Below are 22421 nucleotides of genomic sequence, written 5' to 3'. Positions count from 1 at the left end.
GCGTGAGTTTTAAGCCACCGGGTCCGGGACACGAACCGCGGTCGACTACGTGGGAGTCCAGCGACATAGCCATTATGCTAACTGCTGGTTCCCCCAGGATGGTTTTTGATGAAAATGAATTCCATTTAAAGAAAAACAGTCATGTACAAGCCCTATGCATCTCTTCTTTTTTTTTTTTTTCTTTTTTTTTTTTTTGAGAGGTTTTTGCTATAGGGCGTGTGCGCTCGCCAGACAGAGAGAGACAGAGAGACAGAAAGCGAGAAATCATCCCCTGGGGTATGGTCACGCAGCAATCCCTTCTCCTCCATTCTCCTCTCGGGATCTTGGGCACGCATGCACACGTGCCCGGCATGAGTTTAAGCCGCCAGGACCAGGACTCAAACCGCGGTCAATTACATGGGAGTCCAGCGGCATAGCCATTACACTAACTGCTGGTCCCGCCTATGCATCTCTTCTATTTGGCTGTTCCTGAGAGGCATCCTTTTTATAATAAATCAGTAATAGTAAGTCAAGCATTTTTCTGGGTTCTGTGAGCTCTTCTAGTGAGTTATTAAACCTGAAGGGGAATAGGGGTTTGAGGGAATCCCAATTTAAAACTGGTTGATTAGAAGTTCAGGTAACAACCTGGGTCTGAAGTGGGACTGAGTCCTTATAGAAAAACCACATATTTAGACATTACAGCATCTAAAAATGTTGTGAGAATGTAGAGAAAAAAAACTGTCATTTTTCCATTTAGCTTGGTTACCACTCCAGGCTCTCCTGTTACTCCTCCCCTGCATCCCCAAACCCCAGCACATCAAAGGTCACCCTGGAATACCTCAGGTTCCAGCTCATGGTACCACTGACAGTTCCACCTGCAAGATTCCTGCCCTCCTGTTCATGAAGACTTTTGAACAACTGTCCTCAGAAAAAAAATGCCTTAACAGTTGTCAAGATCTCATTCCTAACTGCAAAATTTTATTTCCATGAGCCTTTTGGTTTACAAGGTACAGAAAGAGAGGAGAATGAAGGAGAAGGGATTGCAGCATGGCCATCTCCCTGGGGAGTGATTTCTCACTTTCTGTCTCTCTGGCGAGTGCACACACTCTATAGCAAACATCTCTAAAAAAGAAGAAGAAGAAGAAAAGAAAAAAGAGAAAGAAAAAGGAGGTAGAAAGAGAAAAAAGAAACAAGAAAGAGAGAAATTAGAAAGAATAAAGAAGGAAGGGAAATGAAGGAAGGAGAAAAAACTGAAAGAATGAGAAAGAAGAAAAAAATAAAGAGGAAAAAGAAAAAAGAGAAAGGAGAAAGAAAGAGTAGCCTCTAGGTGATAAGCAGTGACTTCGGAGATAGGCCTTGGAATTGTCTCAGCCTCTCTCTTTCCTCCCTTCTCCAAAGCTCAAACTAATGTTCTATTCTATGGGACCTGAGGGCCATGAAGAGCCAGTAGTGACAGTGCAAAACACCCTACAGCAAAGGACTATAAGAGCAGCGCTCGTGAGATGGTCTGTTGCCCAAACCTATGTTACAGATCATAGTGGAGCAGGTTTCTCAACCCAGGTTCCGTAGAGCAGAGCGTACAGGCATCTGGAAGGGAGAGGCCAGGAGAACTGAGGAAAGGGAGAGGGCAGCTCCCCATCATTCCCTATGAGGGTAGGTTGGAGAGTCCTCCAGCCCCGTATGTAGAGGGGAGGAAGGAAGGTAGACAGAGTATGAGCCCTAGTAATCCTGAAGGTCAGAGCCATCTCCCACTTAAATTTGTAACCTTATATTTTGATCCCTAAAATTCTTTATTTTCTAATGTAAAACTACTGACTGAAAAATTCTCCCAAAGCCAAATTCTTCTCAAGATACATTCTCCATCCCCCCTCACCACCCCACTCTTAATCTCCTAATCTCGTCTCTTCCTAACAGAATCAGCCACCTCCATCCCATGGCCATCTGCAAAAATTCTCGGTGAAGAACTTTACCGAGATGTGGGTTGACTTCCTCTCCCCACCTCCAAATACATCACTGGAGTATCACTTTTTTTTTCCAAAAGAAGTCTGCAGATTGGAGAGACACATCTTTGCAAACAGCTAATGTACTCTACCCACCAAAGTATTGACGAATAGCGTGCCCTTGTTTTCATAAAACAGAGTGATGCTTTTCCTGGCAGTGCGATGGGTATGCTGGGAATAGAAAATTAGCTTTCATTGTTTAACCTTCATGGTTTAAATGAGGAAGCTGCTCCTACAGTTAAAGATCCTCTTGGGTTTTCATAAAGTAGCCTTATGACAGCAATATTAGTCTTCATAAAGAGCCCAATTTTAGAATGTCTTGCACTATGCTACTTATTTAAAAAGTTTAATCGAAGGGCTTGGCAGAGTAACTGCAGTGTGGCATCTTGAGCCAACTGCTGTTTACTGTGTCTCTGCTTTCCTCCGCCACTTGGAAAATAATCATGCCACCTCGCCTTGGCGGCACTTTCAGCCTCTCTCTGAAAAAGGCTCACCCTCACAGCCTCCGCCAATAGTACTTCTGATTGCTGAGAACGATGCTCAAAGGGACACCAAGGTACCAGGCCAGCTGGTGTTGACAAAGGAGTCTGGGAAAAGGACCACGGCTGCCAGTGAAGAAAGACCTCCAGCCCCACGGTCCACTCAGAAGAGCAGGAAAACACCACACTCAGGAGTAACTCCGGGCTTTTAGAAACCGTAGGAAGTTAGAATGTGGCTAGCTTCTGGCAGTCTGAAATAGCCAGCCACCTGACGGCACCACCTGAAGAGCAAGGGCAGGCACCAATCACTTCCTTACTCATTGAACTTATTCTTTCACTGTTCCCTGAGGATCTGCTACAGTTCTTCCCTGGGACAGAAATAAAATATTCCACAATCTCTGTCCTTGGAAAACTTGTATTCAAGCAAGCCAGACCAACTCCTGGCCCATATAGTTAGCGTTATTATAGGAAGCCCTGGGTGTGCCCAGGAAGGGCTCCCAACCCCGCAGGCGGGCAGGCAGGTGGGTGGGCATCTCCTGAGCTGGATTTTGAAAGACAATTAGGAAAGCTACTACTACACAGGAAACCCCTGGGGTGGCACGTAAAGGGCTATGTGCCACAGCTCGGAATGCATGCATCTGTCTACTCAGTTTATTAGTGCTTCCAGGGGCCAGCAGTCTGTAGGTGCATAGGGTGTTCACAGGACAGCGATCCTCTTTGCCCTTGGTCTGATTATGATCACAGCTAAGCAGCCAAGAGGGGGAGGGATACAGTCAGAGTCAGGTGAAAGAAGTCCAAGCACGTCAGCATGGTGGGGCCATCGAGTACAAGGTGATGTGAAGGTGGAGATGGAGTGTACGAGTAAGAACCTGGAGAGGCAGGAGCTGGGATAAGGGTTTGCAGACACAAAGGACATTGTCAAATGTCCAGCACCTCAGACTTCATCCTGATGGCTACAGGGATCATCTGAAGGACATTTTAAGCAGGAAAGTAAGTAATGTGTTTTGATTTGTATTTTTCAGGTCACTCAACTATGGAAAGGATGGACTAGAGGTAGTGAGGTCATGGATGGGGGTGAACATTTGAAAAGATAGAGGCAAGAAATGGTAATGCTTATATTAGCATGCCTATACTAATATGGCCACCAAAGTGAATAGAGTAGAGAGAAGTAGTTGAAGGTTTTGTAGAGGGAGATTTGACAGAATGTGGGTAAGGCGAAGGTTTAGTAAGTAAAAGTATAAGCCCATTTTCTGGCTTCTGGTTTGGAGTGGTGGTCATGATGGTATCGTCATTCCTCCAGAAAGGGCTGGTGGGATGAGAAGTAGCTGTGAACACTGAGAAGAGTTCTTAGTTCACTCAAACTGTCTCATCAATATGAGTCTTAAGGTTTATCATTGTAATGATTATTTTTACTATTACCACTACTGCAACACCATCACCACCTTATCTTCTTGAAGGACAACAACTAAGGAAAGGGTGACACCTCACGACGAGGAAGCTTAAAGAGAATGAGCTTCTGCAGTTTCATATGAAACGCTGAGCTTCAAAAACTTCAAGCAAACATTATCACCTGGCCACCTCAGATATAGACAACTTGCCACACCTTCTCAGACCCACCTTTTCCATTCCAGGCTTGACCCTACTTCTTAAATACAGTCACTTCGTTCACAAATGGCTTCCCTGTCCACTAAAGCTCTTACCTCATCTCTGAATGCTTTGTGAAAGTCAGAGGGTCCATTACCAAATCAGAATCTCTAGTGCTATATCTGGGAACTTTTTTGTTTTTTAAAGGGCCCCAAGTGAGTCCTAAGATTGAGCAGGTTCGAGAAACATGCCCTAGGGCACGCCCTTCTCTCCAATGACATAGGTTGTAACTTCTATGATTAACCACCACTGGTAGAGTAATGCAGTCTGTCCCTTACTGCCATGTTCTCAAACAAGGACCCTCAGTTTCATTCATTTCTGGAATCTCAGTCTAAGATCCCAGGCCACAGAAAAAAAATGTTTCTCTTTCAAGTATCTCCTTCATGTTCTGTTTCTTCATAGATGTCAGCCCAGAGTACTTTTCATCCATCCTGAGGTCCTTGTAGCACAAGTTCAAGCCCATCTCTGACAATACCACTCACTGGTGACTTCAATCTTGCAAATCATCTGCCTCCTACCTTTCTCCCTGGGTCTTCTCTGATACTTGAACACAGCCAGTAGCTATTACCGAACAAAAAGCAGTAGAAGACCTCAGATTTTTAAGGAAATTCTGTGGGTTTTACTTCAGCTTTCCCATAAAGACAGCTTTATAAATGCTAAAAATGATTGGGTTGAATTGCAGTTCCCAAAGCTGTTAGGGCAAACAGAGATGAAATCCTATTGGAAAACCACTACAGGACTAATATCTTGATTTGAGAACTTCGGAGCCCCTAAACTCAACGTTCCTTGTGGATTTATGGGAAACTGTCTTGGGATACATACTCTGGCATACAAAGGCAAAGAGACAATGAATGTGATTTCATTCTCCCTCTCCCTTTCCTTTAAATAAAAGGCAAATGAGAAAAAGCAAAAACTCCAATGGTAACAATTTCACAAGCAGTTACAATCCTTTCTTTCTTTATTTCTCTTTCTTTCTTTCTTTCTTTTTTTCTTTCTTTCTTTCTTTCTTCTTTCTTTCTTATTTTGGAGAGATTTTTGTGATAGGGGCCGTGTGCTCACCAGAGAGACAGAGAGAGATGGAGAGAGAGAAAGTGAGAAATCACACCCCAGGGAAGATGGCATGTTATCATTTCTTCTCCTCCATTCTCCTCTCAGGATTTAAGGCACACGTGCACACAGGCTCGGTGAGAGTGTCAAGCTAAGGGGTCTAGGACTCTAACTGAGGTCGACCATATGGGAGTCCAATGCCTTAACCACTATACCACCTGCTGGCTCCCACAGTTACAACCTATTTAAATGTTAATTGATGTCTTAGTTATTTTAGTTTAAAAATGATAATAGGTATCTCATAATCAAGATTAGAATTCTAAGGAATCAGCTTTACATATGGCAAAAATACACTCACTTAATCAAATGAACTTCTGCTTTCAAATAAATGTTCTGTAATCCATAAAACTTAGCTGGAACAGTACAAGTGGAAAATCTACATTTACTCAATGATCAGAAATGCATATATCTAAAAAGACCTTTGAAACTTCTTCAAAAAGATGAATGTCTACTTTACAATCTCTCTCTTTCTTGAAATCTAAATAATCCCGAAGTACTTTAAAGTACTTTAGAAAATAAAATTTTGACCATTCAAATTTTTGTAGACTTATGAGTTCTCAGAGTTAACTCTGATTTGTGTAGTGAGTTCACTTTCCAACCTAAATAAGTTTGGTGAACATCAAAAACTGCTCATTGTCCTCTGATAATCCATCCTCTCCTTTTTTCCTAATGATTATAAGCAGCCCTATTCCTCAAGTTTTGGGGATAAAAGGTCACATTGTCCAACTTCTCCTTCAAAAAGATGTGTGCTTTATGAGCAACTTCCAGCCGATCTGATGCCACTAGAAGTGATGTCTCAGCTCTCAGGTACCACTCTCACTTTTTCTTTTACCCTTCCCTGTCTAGAGATAACAACAAATGGAGAAGCCAACCTGGATTCAGAGATGAAGGGTACATGGTGAGGATGGAGAAGTATCCCGACTAGCCCTGGACTGCTCACCACTGCATTATGCAATGAGAGAGAAAAAACACTTATTTAGGAGTCTCTTTGTGATGCAGCTTAGACTACACTAAATAACAGTAAGTGCTTCCTTAAGGACCAAAGCATTGCAAATCTTTGGGTACACTATTCTTAATACAGGGAGGGGATTGTACATTTATTTTATAAATCTCGAAGGACACGAGGCTAAATATGTACTGAGCCACAAGGAATATAAAAAAAAAATTCCAGGTAATAATAAATCTTTCAATAATTATGGATCTCTGCTCTTACTCCCTATTTTCCAGTAAATCTTGAGAGATTCAGAGGCAGGAAATGGTTGGTCAAGAATATGCCAACAGGACAATCTATGGGCAATCATTGTTATTGACTTTTCATTCTGGAGTGAAGTTTATCAAATTGTGCTCATAGGCCAGCTGTGGAGGTGCAGCAGTAATGAATGCTCCCAAATGCTGAAACCCCATGGGAAGATCCCAGGCTGGCATCCCTAGGTCTCCCTGTGCACGCCAGGCAAGCATAGCCATGATCTTAGGTGGCTGAGGCTAGGAGTGGGTGTGTGGTGCTGTCTCTCTCTCTTTCTCTCTCTCTCAATCAGAATACATACATAAACTTTTTAAATTTTAAATATAAACCCTATTTTTAAAAATAGTATGGGACCAGCAGATAGTGTAACAGTTATATCACTGGACTCCCACGGAGTCAACCATAGTTTGAGTCCTGGACCTGGTGGCTTAAAAACTCACATCAGGGGGACCAGCAGTTAGCATAATGGCTATGTCGCTGGACTCCCACGTAGTCGACCGCAGTTCGAGTCCCAGACCCAGTGGCTTAAACACACGCCAGGCGCGCATGTGCATGTGTGCCCAAGATTCCAAGAGGAGAATGGAGGAGAAGGGATTGCAGTGTGGCCATCCCCCCTGGGGGGTGACTTCTCACTTTCTGTCTCTCTGTCTCTATCTGTCTGGCAAGCGCACATGCGCCCTATAGCAAAAACCTCTCCAAAAAAAAAAAACCCCAAAAAACAAAAACTCACACCAGGTACGTGTGCACACATGCCCAAGATCCCAAGAGGAGAATGGAAGAGAAGGAATTGCAGTATGTCCATGCCCCCTGGGAGTGATTTCTTGTTTTCTATCACTCTCTCTGTCTCTCCAGAGAGCCCATACACTCTGTATCAAAAACTCTCTCTCAAAAAAAAAAAAAAAAAACCTACTTACATAAGGAGTCAGAGTCATATTTTTAGTTCACATTACAAGGCTGTCTCTTCATAATGAACAGGCTGTGGAGAAGCAAAGGGACCTGAGGGAAAATGTGACTACACTGAGGAATCTGCCTGGAGGTAACACTTAACAAAAATTAACCTGTATTATTATTGCACTAAAGCATTTTTGTCTCAGGCTATCATTCAGAACTACCGACTGTAGTACTGGTAAATCATCAGATAAATAAGAACCAGGCCCGTAACATTCTGAATGGCTTTGTGGGTAGATGGGTGTTCCGTTGTCATTCAAATATTTTAGTTCATGGAGTTCGGTAAGTCATCACTTATTTGCTCTTTTATTCATTCATTCCTGAGACTAAGTTAGACGGAATACATTTAAATGTGTGCAACAAGGCTACAGTCCTTGTCCTGAGCTTGCATCTTCACTCCATGATCTCTGGGCTTTTCTGACTGTCCAGATTTATCAGGAAAAACATTCACATCTATTTATTTAAGTATTAAAACACTCCTGAATATTATATACATTATAAAATATTCCCCGAACACATTATTTAAAGGCTGATACTAAAAAATAAATACACTGGTGCCAGCAGAAGACATGAGGATTAAGGCATTGAATTCTTACATGACCAACCATGGTTCAAGTCCCAGACCTCGTGGCTTGAAATTCATGCCCGACTTGTCTGTGCGTGTGCCTAAAATCTAGGAGGACAATGGAAGAGAAGGGATTGTGGCATCGCCATCCCCCCTGGGGGCATGATTTCTCACCTTTCCTCTCACTGTCTTTCTCTGTCTCCTCTCCAGTGAGCACACACACTGTATAGCAACAGCTTTAAAATAAATAGATACACAATAGGTCTCCACGTTCCATCACACAAGCCAGGGGATCATCTGCAACACACTGAACTTCCCGTTTTGAAGACGGTGGTGATTCCTGTAATTTGGACATTGATCTTTTTCCTGCTTATCATTCTTTCAATACCTTTGCAAAGAAGTTTCTTACAAATACATACCCAACGTGAAATAAAAGCCTCGTACACTAAAGTCAAGTAGAGTCACAGCCCTGCATGTCCAAATGCAAAATAATGCATGAACAGATGACTTGCCACTGAGGCTGCCCAGGTGGTCTGAGAGCTAAGCATCTTCCCTGTGGTGAGAGCTTCAGTCCAGTCCTCTCTCCCCACCCAGGCTGCTTCCTTCCTCATTGACAGAGACCAGGGAGACTGCCAAAGCTGGAACAAGAACCCCTTTATAAAGTAGACACCATATTTGTACTAGTGTTTTCTTTATTGTCATAGACTGTTATGATAGACTTTATAAATTGTGGTCAGTAGGGTTGGATCACTAAAAGGCTCTCAGAGTTCTGTGCTAAAGGGGGAAAAAAAAGCCAAAAACCTCAGCCACAAACAAAAAAGGTTAAAAAACAGCTTTACATGTCTGACCAAAGACGAGTTGAGTAAACACCACTTTTTGCACACACATAATGTGATATTGTGCTTATGTCTGGTATGTGTTACCACAGGAGGGGTTGATATCTCAATAATGATAGCGGCCACCCATGTAATTTTGTTTTACGGATTCACTCAATATCTTTATTAGAACTCAAACTAAGATACCAACCTAGTACATAAATGACTAATACATTTGGATATTCTATTTTTAGCATTGGCAAGGTAAATGAGAAATCTAATTATTTTGGCAAGATGTGTAGAATGTAACATTAACCAATAATCCTCATCAAAGGACTGGCATATTTTGCAAATCATTCTTTGGCTAGGGTTAAGAGAAGAGTAAATCCTGGGGTATAGAAAAAGGTATGGCAAAGTGCCTAGCTCGGAATGTGTACTTACTGAATGCTGGTTGATTCTAATGATAAGGTATGGGTAATGCTTGTCTCCTTCCAAAAGATATTGTCTAGGCAGCACAAATGGCATCTTCTCCCTCCAAACACACACTGATATATTATGATAGCTTCTTATTCCTTAAAAAAGATTGCTCTTTGGACCAGCAGATGGCCTAATGGTTATATCACTGGACATAGTTAACTGTGGTTCAAGTCCTGGACCTGACATCTTAAACTCACTCTGGGCACGGGCACATGCATGCCCAAAATTCTGAGAGGAGAATGGAGGAGGAGGGGTTGCAACATGGCTATTTCCCTCGGGGGGTTATTTCTTGCTTTCTGACTCTGTCTCTCCAGTGAGCACACACGCCCTATAGCAAAAATCTCTCTAAAAAAGGATTACTCATGAATACTATTACCCATGTGAAAACACTGAGATATTAAATGCAATAAAAATAAGATGTGAAATTAGTGAAATAAAACTGTACTCATCCTATGAATAATAATAATCCAGTAGTAACATTAAGACTATGTTCTGGGACCAGCAGTTGGCATAATGGCTATGTCGCTGGACTCTCATGCAGTCAACTACTGTTCAAGTCCCAGACTCGGTGGCTTAAACTCATGCCAGGTACATGTGTGTACACATGCATGCCCCAGATCCTGAGAGAAGAATGGAGGAGAAGGGATTACAGTGGGCCATTCCCCCTGGGGGATGATTTCTCACTTTCTGTTTCTCTGTCACTCTTTGTCTTTCTGGTGAGCGCATGTGCCCTATAGCAAAAACCTCTCCAAAAAAAAAAAAAAAAAGACCGTGTGCCTTTGATGAAAGCAGCTGATTATTATTTCCTGCCCAGAAATCTTTCTCTTTCTGGTTTGCCAGGTACTGAATTTCTCGGTGTCACTTGTCCGGAATGAGGCACCAAGTCCTAAAATAATGAAAATTCTGGCATTATTTTTCTTGCTGCCTAAGCAGTCATTTAGAAATCTCTGAGGAAATACTGGGTCATCAGAAAAGTCATGACTCATTTTTGCATAGAAAAAAATGTCACAACTTTTCCAACAACCCAATGGCACAATGAACAGGTAAATTCTGACAGGGTAGGTTGCCACAGAGGAGTTACCTGAAGCAACAGAGTCAAGGATCAGTGAGCAGTGATGGGCCATCAAGTACCTTCACCATCTGAGCTTTGGTTTCCCCTTAGGACACGAGGAAGGGCTATCGCTTTTTAAAATCAGTAAACAATTTGTTCCAATGCAATTTTTAACAATCCAAACTGTGCTCACTTACTTGAAATAATTTTATATTACATTAAATTATGTATATACACAGTCATACCCAGAGATACACACAGTACGGTCTATTCTAAACTGTTTCTTCTTTCATGGATTTGTCTGCTGTTCTTTAGCCAAATTATTAAGATTGTAATAATTAATATGACTTTACAAAATCATTATGTCTTAACCAAATCCAGTCCTATTTTTTCTTACATTTTTGCCATAGGGTGCATGCACTTGCAAGAGAGAAAGAGAATGAGAATGAGAACACACCCCTCCCACCCCCATTGGAATGGCCATGCCATAATCCCTTCTCCGCCATTCTTCTCTTGGGATTTAAGGCACATGTGTACACATGCCTGGTGTGATTTTCAAGCCGTGGGGTCTGGGATTCAAACTGCTGTCTGCCATGTGAAAGTCCAGTGCCTTAACTACCATGCCACCTGCTGACCCCTTCCATCTATTTTAAATGTCTCTATACTAGTTTTCTGGTTGTATTTCTATAAGACGTGTACTCTTATTTTGTTTAGTTTTAGTTTTTATTTTGCTATAGGGCATGTGTGCTCACCAGAGCGAGAGACAGAGAGCGAGAAAGTGAGAAATTACTCTCCAGAAGGGATGGGCACAATGTGATCCCTTCTCCTCTAGTTTCCTCTTGGGATTTTGGGCACCTCCCCATACACACCCAGCACAGTCTGCCATGTAGGATCCAGCACCTTAACCTCCATACCACCTACTGGTCCAAATTGCTGCCATTTTAATAAGTATTTAATGAATGCAAGCTTCTATTATGTAAGAGTCATATAATGTAGTCATTAATACTAGAAAGTCATTAATGCTAGAAAGCATATACACATGTGTGAGAAAGAGAATGAGAAAGCATGCAAAAGAGAGAAAGCATCTCCTAATGGGGTCTGGTCATACCCCAATCCTTTTTCAGTCTCAATTCTGCATTGTGGCAGGATCCTGGACAGTATGCATGCACAGCCAGCATGTTACTCAAGCCTCCAAAGCTGAGATTCGAATCCTGGTTGGCCACATGGGATCTGGCTTCCTCAGCGCAGTGCTTAACTACATACTACAGAGCCAGTCCAAGCCACATATAGTTAAGCTTATTTGTAAGGGATTTTAAAAATCATGAGTTGAAATCTTTCATTCGTGTCTTCTAATTACTGTTAGAAATGGGGACAGCTAGTGATTTTGACTTACTAGTTTTACTGATTTATTTTTCTGTAGCCTGTCAGTTTCTTTTGAATTTTTCTAAGTATACAATTATATCACATTCAAATATTGGCTTCTTCTTTTCTATACATAATTTTCTTATTTTTTTCTCTTCTGTAATTACATCAGCTCTAATCTTCACTTACACAATGTTAAGCAATGTGGATTCAGTGGGTATCTTTTTCTAACTTTTAGTTTGAGATATTTGTGGTAACATCAAGAAACTATGAGTTATTTTTAATAGATTTTAATCATCAGAAATAAATGCAAAATTTTATCCATCGTGTCTCAGAATCAATGCAGTGGTAATATCTTTTTCTCCTTTGACTTGTTAAGATCAAATCATTTTTGCCTCCTCATTAATATATCTATTCTTAAAATTATTTCTTTTCCGAATTATCTTGGCTGATCTTACATAATTTATTTTTCCATAAGAAACTCAAGAGGTGATTTATTTTTCATTGCCAGAGGGCATGTGTGTGGGGGGGGAGAGAGAGAGAGAAAGAAAGCACCCCCCACTGACACATGATCACACAGCAATCCTGCTTCCTCCATTGTCCATCCTGTCTCAAGTGTGGATACACATGCACATGTACCCAGTGTATTTCTCAAGCCACTGAGCAGGGACTAGAACCAAGGTTGGCCATGTGGAATCGAACTCAACCACTAGCCTAAGAGTTCAGCTCAAAAGACAATTTTCCAAGAAACAAGACACCATTGAAATTAAAATGTCATTTGTCTGAAAACATACACTATGGGCCGACCTAATGGAGACTTCAGGCACAGTCATTTACCTAGCCGGGGTACCTTATACATCATTCATTCTTCGATGTACAGTCTTCATATACTTTAGGATCTCTGAAATTAAAATCTAACTAGAATCTATCATGATCATGTTTAATTTTATAGTCAACAATTGTTTTCTTTTGTAGTGATGCATGATACAATTAAGGAGGCTGAAAATGTGTTTTCTAGGTTTGAGAGAATACAGCAAATCTCAACCTAAAGCATGTTACCTTCATGAGCTGGTTTTACAAAATTGCCTCATTTCCCTACCTCTGCCCTGACATATATCTTCTTTAAAAAAAAAAAAAGTTATTACTATATGTGAATTCATAAAAAAAATAAACTGAATTATAATTAAACTTAGGCTTAAAGTCTTTGAGAACTTCAGGATTTACTCGAGTATGATCTAAGGTAGCCCAAGAATTGCAAAACAGAGGTTGAGATTTATCGGTAGATACACAAATGCACCTGAATAACAGTTCTAGTTTTCAGTGGAGTCAATAAGTAAAATAATACCAAAACTGCAGAATTCTCAAGCAGCTTTGTCCAAGAAAACAATGTAGGCAATTATTTTCAGTATTTTTTTTTAATTCGTTTATTTCAGTTCATTTATTTATTTCCTTTCATGTGAGAGACAGAATGTGAGGCACCCTGGACAAGGTCTGCAATACCCTCACTACACTGCAGTAACCTCCCACGAGCCTGCTAGCCAGCCAGGATTACGGACGAGTCCAATGTGCTCAGGTTGACCCAGGATCCAAACCAGGGCCTTCCCTTAGGACTTCAGCATCAAGCAGTGACGCATCATGCCTGAACCACTAGAGCTGGGCCCACAGGGTTGGTTCGAGGTGTCAATATAACAGAAGTTACTAGTCTCTGTCCCCATCTCTTCTCTTATCACCCTGCCCTCCCAGAAAGTGAGCACATAGGCCCAGAATTTCCATCTCACCTACCACATCACTTCCGGCTCTGCATGCTTACCTCCTGACCACAGACGACAACAAAAGACTAGTTACAACTGCTTCGCATCAGAGCCCTGGTACACAGATGTGGAGCAGAGGATTCTAGCATTACAAAACCAAACGTAAAGGAAGCAGCTGCCAGAAAGTCCTGCGAACTGAGGGGCTGGTTGCCAGGTCAGGAAATTCAAACTAGCAAGCTGACCCATCGACTAACCACAAGCCACTTTCCTCCTCTTTCCAAGTGTGAATTTAAATCTTTCCTCTTACAAAGAAAAAAGAAAAAAAAAAGAAAGAAAGAAAGAAAATAATTTGCACTAACATCTCGGGTTACCTTAATCAACTACTATCCACTTCAGAAGAATTCTGCTAATCTTTTGAAAACATTCTCTGTAGCTCTTTTACAAATTATTAAAATGAGAAGAACAAAGTCAACAGCACTTAGACAGTTTTAATTTTCAGCTTTGGTAAAATCGTCAAGGGCCCTTGACTCATCAACCTCAACGTGGACCCACCTTTTGCACAGCTCCTTGAAAGGCCTGTTTAATTCTCCTACACGAGTCAGGTATTAATTTTGTATCTTGACTCTCCAGAGTACTGTCTTGTAAATCTGCATTTTCATGGAGTCTCAGAATTCTATAAATGCAGTGAGTGCCATCTTCTGATAGTCTATTAGGATCCATCTGAGGGGGAGAAAAGGATGATTTAGAGTGGTTACCATTAATCATCTACTATTTAATAAAGTGTGACTGAAGAACAAAAATTCATTCTTGCAAAGTCTTTTTTGTCCCTGATGATTAATAGTTAATTCAATTACCCTACAGCTGGTGAAAACATTGACTTCTTAGTCATTTTTATGAATAGATAACTACCATCCACAGCACAAGGCCTTGTTCTGTGGTAGGTTCCCAGTGACAACCAAAGTGCCCATGTGTGACTCATGGGGGGGGGATTCTTTATAAAAGGGTATGGAGGGAACCAGCAGTTAGCATAATGGCTATGTCGCTGGACTCCCAGGTAGTCGACCGCAGTTCGCGTCCCGGACCCGGTGGCTTAAAACTCACGCAGGGTGCGTGTTTGTGCATGCCCACGATCCCAAGAGTAGAATGGAGGAGAAGGGATTTAAGATTAACCACCAGCCCCTCTGGGGGGTGATTTCTCTCTTTCTGTCTCTCTGTCTCTCTCTGTCAGTCTGGCAAGCGCACGCGCCCTACAGCGAAAACCTCTCCAAAAAAAAAAAAAAAAGGGTATGGAAAAAATCTTATACATCCATGCAGGTAGAGAAAGCTTTTTGCTTTATTTAATTTAATTATTTTATTTCATGCAATATACTAGATGGGATTGCAGAGCCCACTTGGTAATTCAAAGCATGAAGCCTACGTAAATCCAGCAAAATGAACTTCATCTTTAGCCATCATGTTTGTCAGGCCTTTTACTTTAATATATATTTTTATCAGGTGAAGAAGCAAGGCATCTGTTTCCTAGCTCCAAAATGAACCTAAAGCCAGAACCATCATTCCCCCTTTTACTGAACCTCTCAGCAGTGTTTCTCAACCTAGACATACCTGCCTGACCTGTTCACAAAGATATGTGCTGGGAAGATGGAAGATGCTAAATTTCTTCTAAGGAATTTTCCCAGCCAAAAATATCCCCACTGAGTTATTAGCTAATTACCTGGCTAGAAGAGCTGCCCAACCTAAGCATTTCTTTAAACACTATTCTTCAAATTTTCTATCTATTCTTCTAAGGGCTCCGATAAGCCTTTGCATTTGTTTCAACAGTCAAGTAAAGGCCAGTGATACTTGGCTACCAATTGATTTCACGCTAACAGTTTGGCCCAGCCTGGTGGTACAGTTGGTAGCAAACTGAACAGCAATGCTGGAAACCACAAGGCTTACCAGGGGTCCAGATGCCTGGTCGACTTGAAAATACACTGGCTGTGGACATTTGTGCCCAGGATCCTGATGAGCTGGAGCGCCAGGGAAAAGGGGTCATGAAGGATAAAGACGCTGACATAGGTGCTTTCTCTCTCTCCCTCTTTCTTTCTCTCTCTCTTTCTCTCTCTCTCTCTCACACACACTAGTAATAATAACAGTTTAACTTGTCCTCTTAAAATTCAAGGTACTTCATGAGTATTTGTTCATTAGTAGGTAAAACCTCCATGAAAAAGTGAAAAATAAATAAATAAAAGCAAAACTACAAAGTTTACAGTAACTGGAGAGATTAACGCAGTCTCTTTTTCCCTGCTTTAATTAAATGTTTATAAACAATCAGAAAGATGTGTAGGCTTAATAACCAGCCATCAGAAATACACTGAAAAGTGCTCTGTGCGTATCCAAAGCCCTCAAAATGAAGTGATAGCCTTTTAGCAAATGCGCACCCATTGATACGAATTTTATTCCAATCCCGGAAATGTAAGGACTACCTATCATCACAGGAGAAGGACCACCTAGAAGTCAAACTAATTCTAATCCATATCTGTTTCTCATAGATCTTTAGAAAAATTAGTATGAATCAGAATATGTGAGTATTTATTTAAGGAAAGCTTTCCGTTACGCATTAAAAAGACACAGTCTCACTTATGCCAATAAGTATTCCACAAAGCCGGAAAAGTGTGGGTAGCTGATATAAGGCTCACCGAATTCAGCCCTCAGGAAAGAAGAATCATACAAAGGCCTCCGTTGCCTCACCATGGGAAAACTGCTGAGCTAAAGCAACAGTCTGGCATTAGTGGGCAGATGTCCAGGGACCCTAAAATTGGGTAAAGCTGTAGCCCTGCTGTCAGGCTAAGAGTCGTTGAATGGCAGCAGCAGTCTGCTATATTCTCGGTACTCAAAGTGTAGGCTAAGCATCAACAGCGCCAAGGTCTCACCAGTCACTTGTTAGAAATGCTGAATCTCGGGGCCAGCAAGTAGCATAGTGGTTAAAGCACTGGACTCCCTCATGGTTGACCACGGTTTGAGTCCCTGACCTGGCGGCTTGAGAATCACATCAGGCACATGTGCATGCATGTTCAAAATCCCGGGAGAAGAATAGAGGAGAAGGGATTGCAGCACGGCCATCCCCCCTTGGGGGTGATTTCTCACGTTCCCTCTCACTGTGTCTCTTCTGCGAACACACATGTCCTATGTCGAAAACATTAAGAAAGAGAAAGAAAGAAAGAAAGAAAGAAAGAAAGAAAGAAAGAAAGAGAGGGAGAGAGAGAGAGGGAGGGAGGGAGGGAGGAGGAAGGAAGGGGGAAGGAAGAAAGAAAAGAAAAGAAAGAAGAAAGAAAGAAAGAAAGAAAGAAAGAAAGAAAGAAAGAAAGAAAGAAAGAAAGAAAGAAAGAGAGAGAGAAAGAGTGAGTCTCAGGCTCCACCTTAGCACACTGCCTGAAAATCTGCATTGGAACCAGATCCCAGGTGGCTCATCTACACAAGTTTGAAACACCATGTTTTAAAATGTTGAATAAATAAATACAGATTTTTCTGCTATAAAAATCATTCCAAATTTCTTCAAATGCCCATTTAAAATTTGTTTCACATGTAGCACCAATTAGCACAAAAACACTGCAACAGTTAGTAATGGTTAATGATTTCACACAGGGAAACACAATGCAAAAGTTCTGTCCCTTCTCCCTTAGAAAACATCTATGCCCCGATCCACTCCCCAGACCCACCCCACCAGCCAATGCCATCCACATAAATGAAATTTATCCAATTATTGAATCTCTCCCCAGTTCCTGCAATGTGCAGGTGAGAACCACTGCCTTGGAAGTCAACCTTGGAGCCAAATATGTATAAAACCTCATCAGTGATTTTTCCCAAGAGATATCATAAATGCATGGCATAATTAATTATGATATAAATTCCTTTTGGTTATTTAAGGATCACATGCTAAAAATACTTTTTAATCTACAACCAAATGTTCTTATCCCAGTGTCCTTACAGTTCTCATTTCCTGAGAATAGGGGCCAGGAGAAAGGCACGCAGAGTTTCAGGGGTACGGGTCCAACCACACAGAGGAAACAGAAGACCTCCATGACCGGGGCACGTATGCTTAAGGAACTGGAGGGCAGGGAGTGAAACTGGTGGTGGATAGTCAATAAATGTTCATCAAGTGACTAAAGAAATGTATCTCCTACCTGCAACTCACTTTCTGTCACACAGCCTTCTGGATGGGGGATTTGCATAACTGAAAAATTATACTACTAATCAGATCAATTAGCCACTGATTTGATAATTTACTTGTTAAAAATTAGAAATGGTTATTTTTTGTAGTGTTTGTAAATCTTTTGAAAAGCCTCTGCAGCAAATTCAGCATGGCCAGCACTGGACCATGGGGCTACAAATATGATAGTGAGTCAAATAGGCAGTCCCTATTCATGAAATTGATGCTCAACTAAAGAAAAAAAAAAATCTCAGAAACTGAGTTACAAATGAATTCACTGTCCCTAGGCAGGTCTGAAACATTACATAAGTCTTGAATATCTGATATAAAATCAACTTTTAAGATGCACATATCAAATAATGTAGTACCTATGAAATAAACTCAAGGTTTTGTGTGTGTGTTTGGGGGGGGGGGTTGTTGTTGTTTTTTTGACTTCCTGAAACTTAATCATTTGTAGGGTTAAGTGAGGCAGGATGCTTGACATTTGTGCCACTTAGTTATCTGTTCTTTCAAGCAGGCAGCCTGCACACCTCTGCATCAGACGAGCAGCAGTGACTGTTGTCCTGGGTAACAGACAGCCAGGGAGTCTGTGTGTGTGTGTGTGTGTTGGGGGAGTGGAAGAAGGAGTTAAAAGGGCAAAAGAGCTTGAGATTTCTGAAAAGCTTATCTCATAGCTAAACTCTAAACTTTGTAATTATACGGATGTTAAACACACACCCATTTTACAAGCAACTTTTTGGAAGGCGCTTTTTTTTTTCTTTGTAAACCAAAGTATGAATACTATGTGGTAAATATATAGCACAAGCCACATGCTGTTTTCTCTCTGGCATGGCTGATGGGGAGGAAGCCAACCTACACCAGATCTAGTAATACATTTTGTTTAAAAATCTAGGCACAAGCAATCTGCAAACATTCAGGAGCCCAATTCGTTTTTAACTATTTAAACATGAGTCAAGAAGAGAAAACTTTAAAAAGTGGTCGCTATAATTTTTTTTTTTTTTGTAGAGGTTTTTGCTATGGGGCGTATGCGCTCGCCAGACAGACAGAGAGAGACAGAGAGACAGAAAGCGAGAAATCACCCCCCAGGGGAGATGGCCACACCACAATCCCTTCTCCTCCATTCTCCTCTCGGGATCATGGGCACGCACACACGCGCACCTCACGTGAGTATAAGCCACTGGGTCCGGGACTCAAACCACGGTCAACTATGTGGGAGTCCAGTGACATAGCCATTATGCTAACTGCTGGTCCCTATAATTTTTATGCTATTCTGGGCACTCTTTTAAATGCACTAAACACTTAAACTGCTTTTATCTTGAGGATTTGCATACCATCTTTCCCCTGCCTTTAAACAAAAACATGAAAACTGGCTCATTTTATTTTTTGTATCTGCAAACATGCCACCTGATAGATGATTTTATTCTCATTCAAGTGCATACACACACTCCAAGTAACTGATTCACAGTTTTAATGGAAATTTTTTAAAAAATTAACTATTGTCTGTTATCTGAAGTTCTAATCCAAAGAAGCTAATATAATATGAGTAAAAATGTAAATTCAGTGGTGGGTCAAACTGAGTCTATTCCCTTAGCTAAACCTAAGGAAAAAAGATCTTCAACACATACAAAAGTGAAAAGGATTGCAGACTCCCAGCTCATTTAAACTGTTGCCAATGCATGGCCAATCTTGTTTCATCTCTAAGCAACCACTCCTCTTCTCCCACCTCCCCACTATCACTTTGAAACAAATTCCAGACAACATAGCATTTTATTTGTTACTGTTTCAGAATGTATCTCTAAAATGATTAGGGCTTCTGTAGGTATCAAATGTAGATACAGTACTCAGTAAAATGCAACCGAATCTAGAGATCCATTCATATGAACATATTCCTCTGTTACTTTCTTAAAGAAGTAGACAATTTTTAAAAAATATGATAGAAAACTGGGTTAAGATGGAGGCTAGCAAGCGGCATATTGGTTGGGATGCTGGATTCCCTTATGCTCTGCTGAGGGACCCAGTGGGTTAAAACTCAGGGCCGGCGCATGTGCTTACGTGCATGCCCAAAATCCTGAGAGGAGAATGAGGAAGGGGTTGTGGCATGGCCTTCTCCTCTAGGGGTGATTTCTCACTTTTTCTCTGTATTTCTCTCTCTCTGGCAACCCTGTAGCAAAAATCTCTCTGAAGAAAAAAAAAGGGGGGGGGGAGTTTCATAGAAATGACTAAAATATTTTGCATAAGTTTTAGAGACACCAATTTTCATGGCATTTAGGAAAACCATGCCCAGAAATCTGATGCCATTAAATTTTCCAAATGAAAACTTTCTAGCTGGCTTTACTAATATGTTTACTTTGGACATAGGTTTTGAGTATGTCACTATTAAATGCGACATTAAGTGATGACAGGTGGTCATCAGGACTTCAGACCTCTCAGCCCACCAACACACTGATGAGATTCCTGGGAAAGCTGAACAGTTGTAACAAGAGCCAATCAGTTCACACTTTCCCACATGGCCACAGTAGGTTCCTGTCCCTAAAACTCATTCATCCCCAACTGTTATTTCAATACTAGATGCTCTAGTATGGAAATACTAGATCCCTAAGGTGTTAAAAAGGATTAAAATGAAGAATGTTTAGTCCTCTTTTGGAATACTCTCCTCTTCACAAAGTTGTCTGGCACTGTGCACTTATTAAATGGACATTGTGTGTTGAATAAATGATTCCTAATTCATATCCATAGCATCTAATAGCGACATGACAATGAAATGGGGGTTCTTAACTAAATACTGAGTGAGAAATGGCTCGATCCTTTTTCACTGCAATGTGCTCCAGCGGGAGATAAAGGTTTTGCTTCTTTCATATAGATGTATGTCATCCACGTTGGAAGAAAGCCACTCAAAAGTCATCTTTTCAGAAAAACGAATTCTCTCAACATTGTGGATTATTTTTTACTAATATACACATGCAAAGTTTTTTAATTTTATTTATTCATTCATTTATTTATTTAATTTTATTTTTTGGAGAGGTTTTCGCTATAGGGCACGTGCACTCGCCAGACAGACAGAGAGAGACAGAGAGACAGAAAGCGAGAAATCACCCCCCAGGGGGGATGGTCACGCCACAATCCCTTCTCCTCCATTTTCCTCTCAGGATCTTGGGCACGCACGCACATGCATCCGGCGTGAGTTTTAAGCCACCGGATCCGGGACGCAAACCGCGGTCGACTATGTGGGAGCCCAGTGACATAGCCATTACGCTAACTGCTGGTCCCCTCATTCATTTATTTTTAATTTGACAGAGAGAAAGACAGAGAGAGAGAGAGAGAGAGAGAGAGAAGTGAGTAAGCAAGCCAGAAGGTCAGAGACTCGAACCGTGGTCAGCCATGTGGGAGTGTCCAGTGCCTTAACCACCATGCTACCTGCTGGTACCCACATGCAAACTTTTTGAAGTTTGGATCATAGAGTTCCTAGTTTTGTTTTAGTAGATAATCACAGACAGGTTCCGTAAAATGCAAACTCGGGGATAATGAACACTTAACAAAGACCTATGAGACAAGGTAATAGAGTTAACGACGCTGGCGCACGTCAAAAACTCACACAATACAGCAGTGCCATGTTTGGATGCATAAAGTTTGGTTTAGTAATCAGCTTTGAATCTGAAAACCAATAAAGTCCAAACCCAACTTTCTTTTCCCATAAAAAAAAATGCACAGTCAGCCCCCCACTTCCTCTGAGAAAAGCGTTCACAGCACCAGAGAAGAATATTTGAATGAATCCAACCGACCGTACTGCAATTTCCAAGAAAACACAAGAGCATAAACCACCAGAAAGCATAATATTACGCATTCACCCCTTCCTTTCTACTAGGTCTCTGCAGTTCCGAGCCTGCAGACTCTCTCCCTCGTGTCAAAGACTGGTTATTTGCCGTACGGTAGTGAGGATGCGCCGGCACACGCACACCTGGCTTCCTTCCTCCGCCCACCACACTCGAAGGCACGTGGGGCCGTCGGCCTTCCTTCACCCCGGGCGACCGGAGTCCCACAGGACAGTGCTGCAGCGACAGCAGCGGCAGCAATCGCAGCACAGACCCGTCCTGAGACACAGCCTCTCAGGTCGCGCGCCATAAGTCACTCTGCCCGTCTGGCGACCTGGGCATCGCCACCGGGTGCTCCAGCGCCCGCTCGCAGCACGTGCACCGCGACCTTCCGCTCTGGGCGTCCCTCTGGCGCTGCGGTCTCATGCCTACCCGCCCGGCAGCCAGCCCCCAACCGAAATGCACCAAGCGGAGGGCGGGAGGGAAGGTGATGCCCAAGGGAAGGCGCTTAACTTTTTTTCCTCCATGAACATTAAATTGTTTCTTAGCTCGAAGTGAGAAACGGAAAGGGAGACAGGGCGTGCAGCGTGCAATCACTTGCAGAAGTAAGCGGCCAACACCGTTGGACAGTGGATGGGATTCAAACCCGTCCTATGGCCAGACGAGCCCAGCCTTTGCGCGCTGCGGATCCTGGGTGGTGAGCTGAGAGAAGCGGTGCGCGGGGAGCCTCCGGCCAGGAGGTCCCGGGACCTCTTAGAGTCATTTTCCCCGCCTGGAAGGCGAGCCCGCGGCTAGACTGGGCTTCCTCCAGGCGAAGCAGCAGCCAGGTGGGTGCGCCTGACAGCGCGCCCCTAGAAAGGCCGCCACTCACCTGTGCTCGGAAGTAGAGGAACAAGGCGATGCTGCAGACCACCTGGCCCAGTCCCAGCCCCAGAAGGGCCACGAACATGGAGCGGGAGGCGGCAGGGGGTTGGTGGGGTGCGGGCGGCGGGGGAGGCGGCGGGG

The 22421-nt window shown here is 42.3% G+C and overlaps 1 protein-coding gene across 1 annotated transcript in view; it reads right to left on the bottom strand.

The window, feature by feature from the left end:
* Window positions 1-22367, bottom strand: part of TNFSF11 (TNF superfamily member 11) — a 40742-nt gene extending 18375 nt beyond the window's left edge. Inside the window, exons 1-2 of the mRNA XM_006166472.3 lie at window positions 22288-22367; window positions 13974-14141 (exon numbers count right to left, since the gene is read on the bottom strand). Coding sequence (XP_006166534.1) covers window positions 13974-14141; window positions 22288-22365 — 246 coding nt within the window. The 5' untranslated portion in view covers window positions 22366-22367. The remainder of the gene's footprint in view (window positions 1-13973; window positions 14142-22287) is intronic.
* Between the last annotated feature and the right edge of the window lie 54 nt (window positions 22368-22421).

This window comes from Tupaia chinensis, unplaced genomic scaffold (genome assembly GCF_000334495.1).
Source record: "Tupaia chinensis unplaced genomic scaffold, TupChi_1.0 Scaffold144262_1, whole genome shotgun sequence".
Lineage (NCBI taxonomy): Eukaryota > Metazoa > Chordata > Mammalia > Scandentia > Tupaiidae > Tupaia > Tupaia belangeri.
The sequence above is the reverse complement of the archived record's forward strand: the minus strand, read 5'-3'. Positions and strand labels throughout refer to the sequence as shown.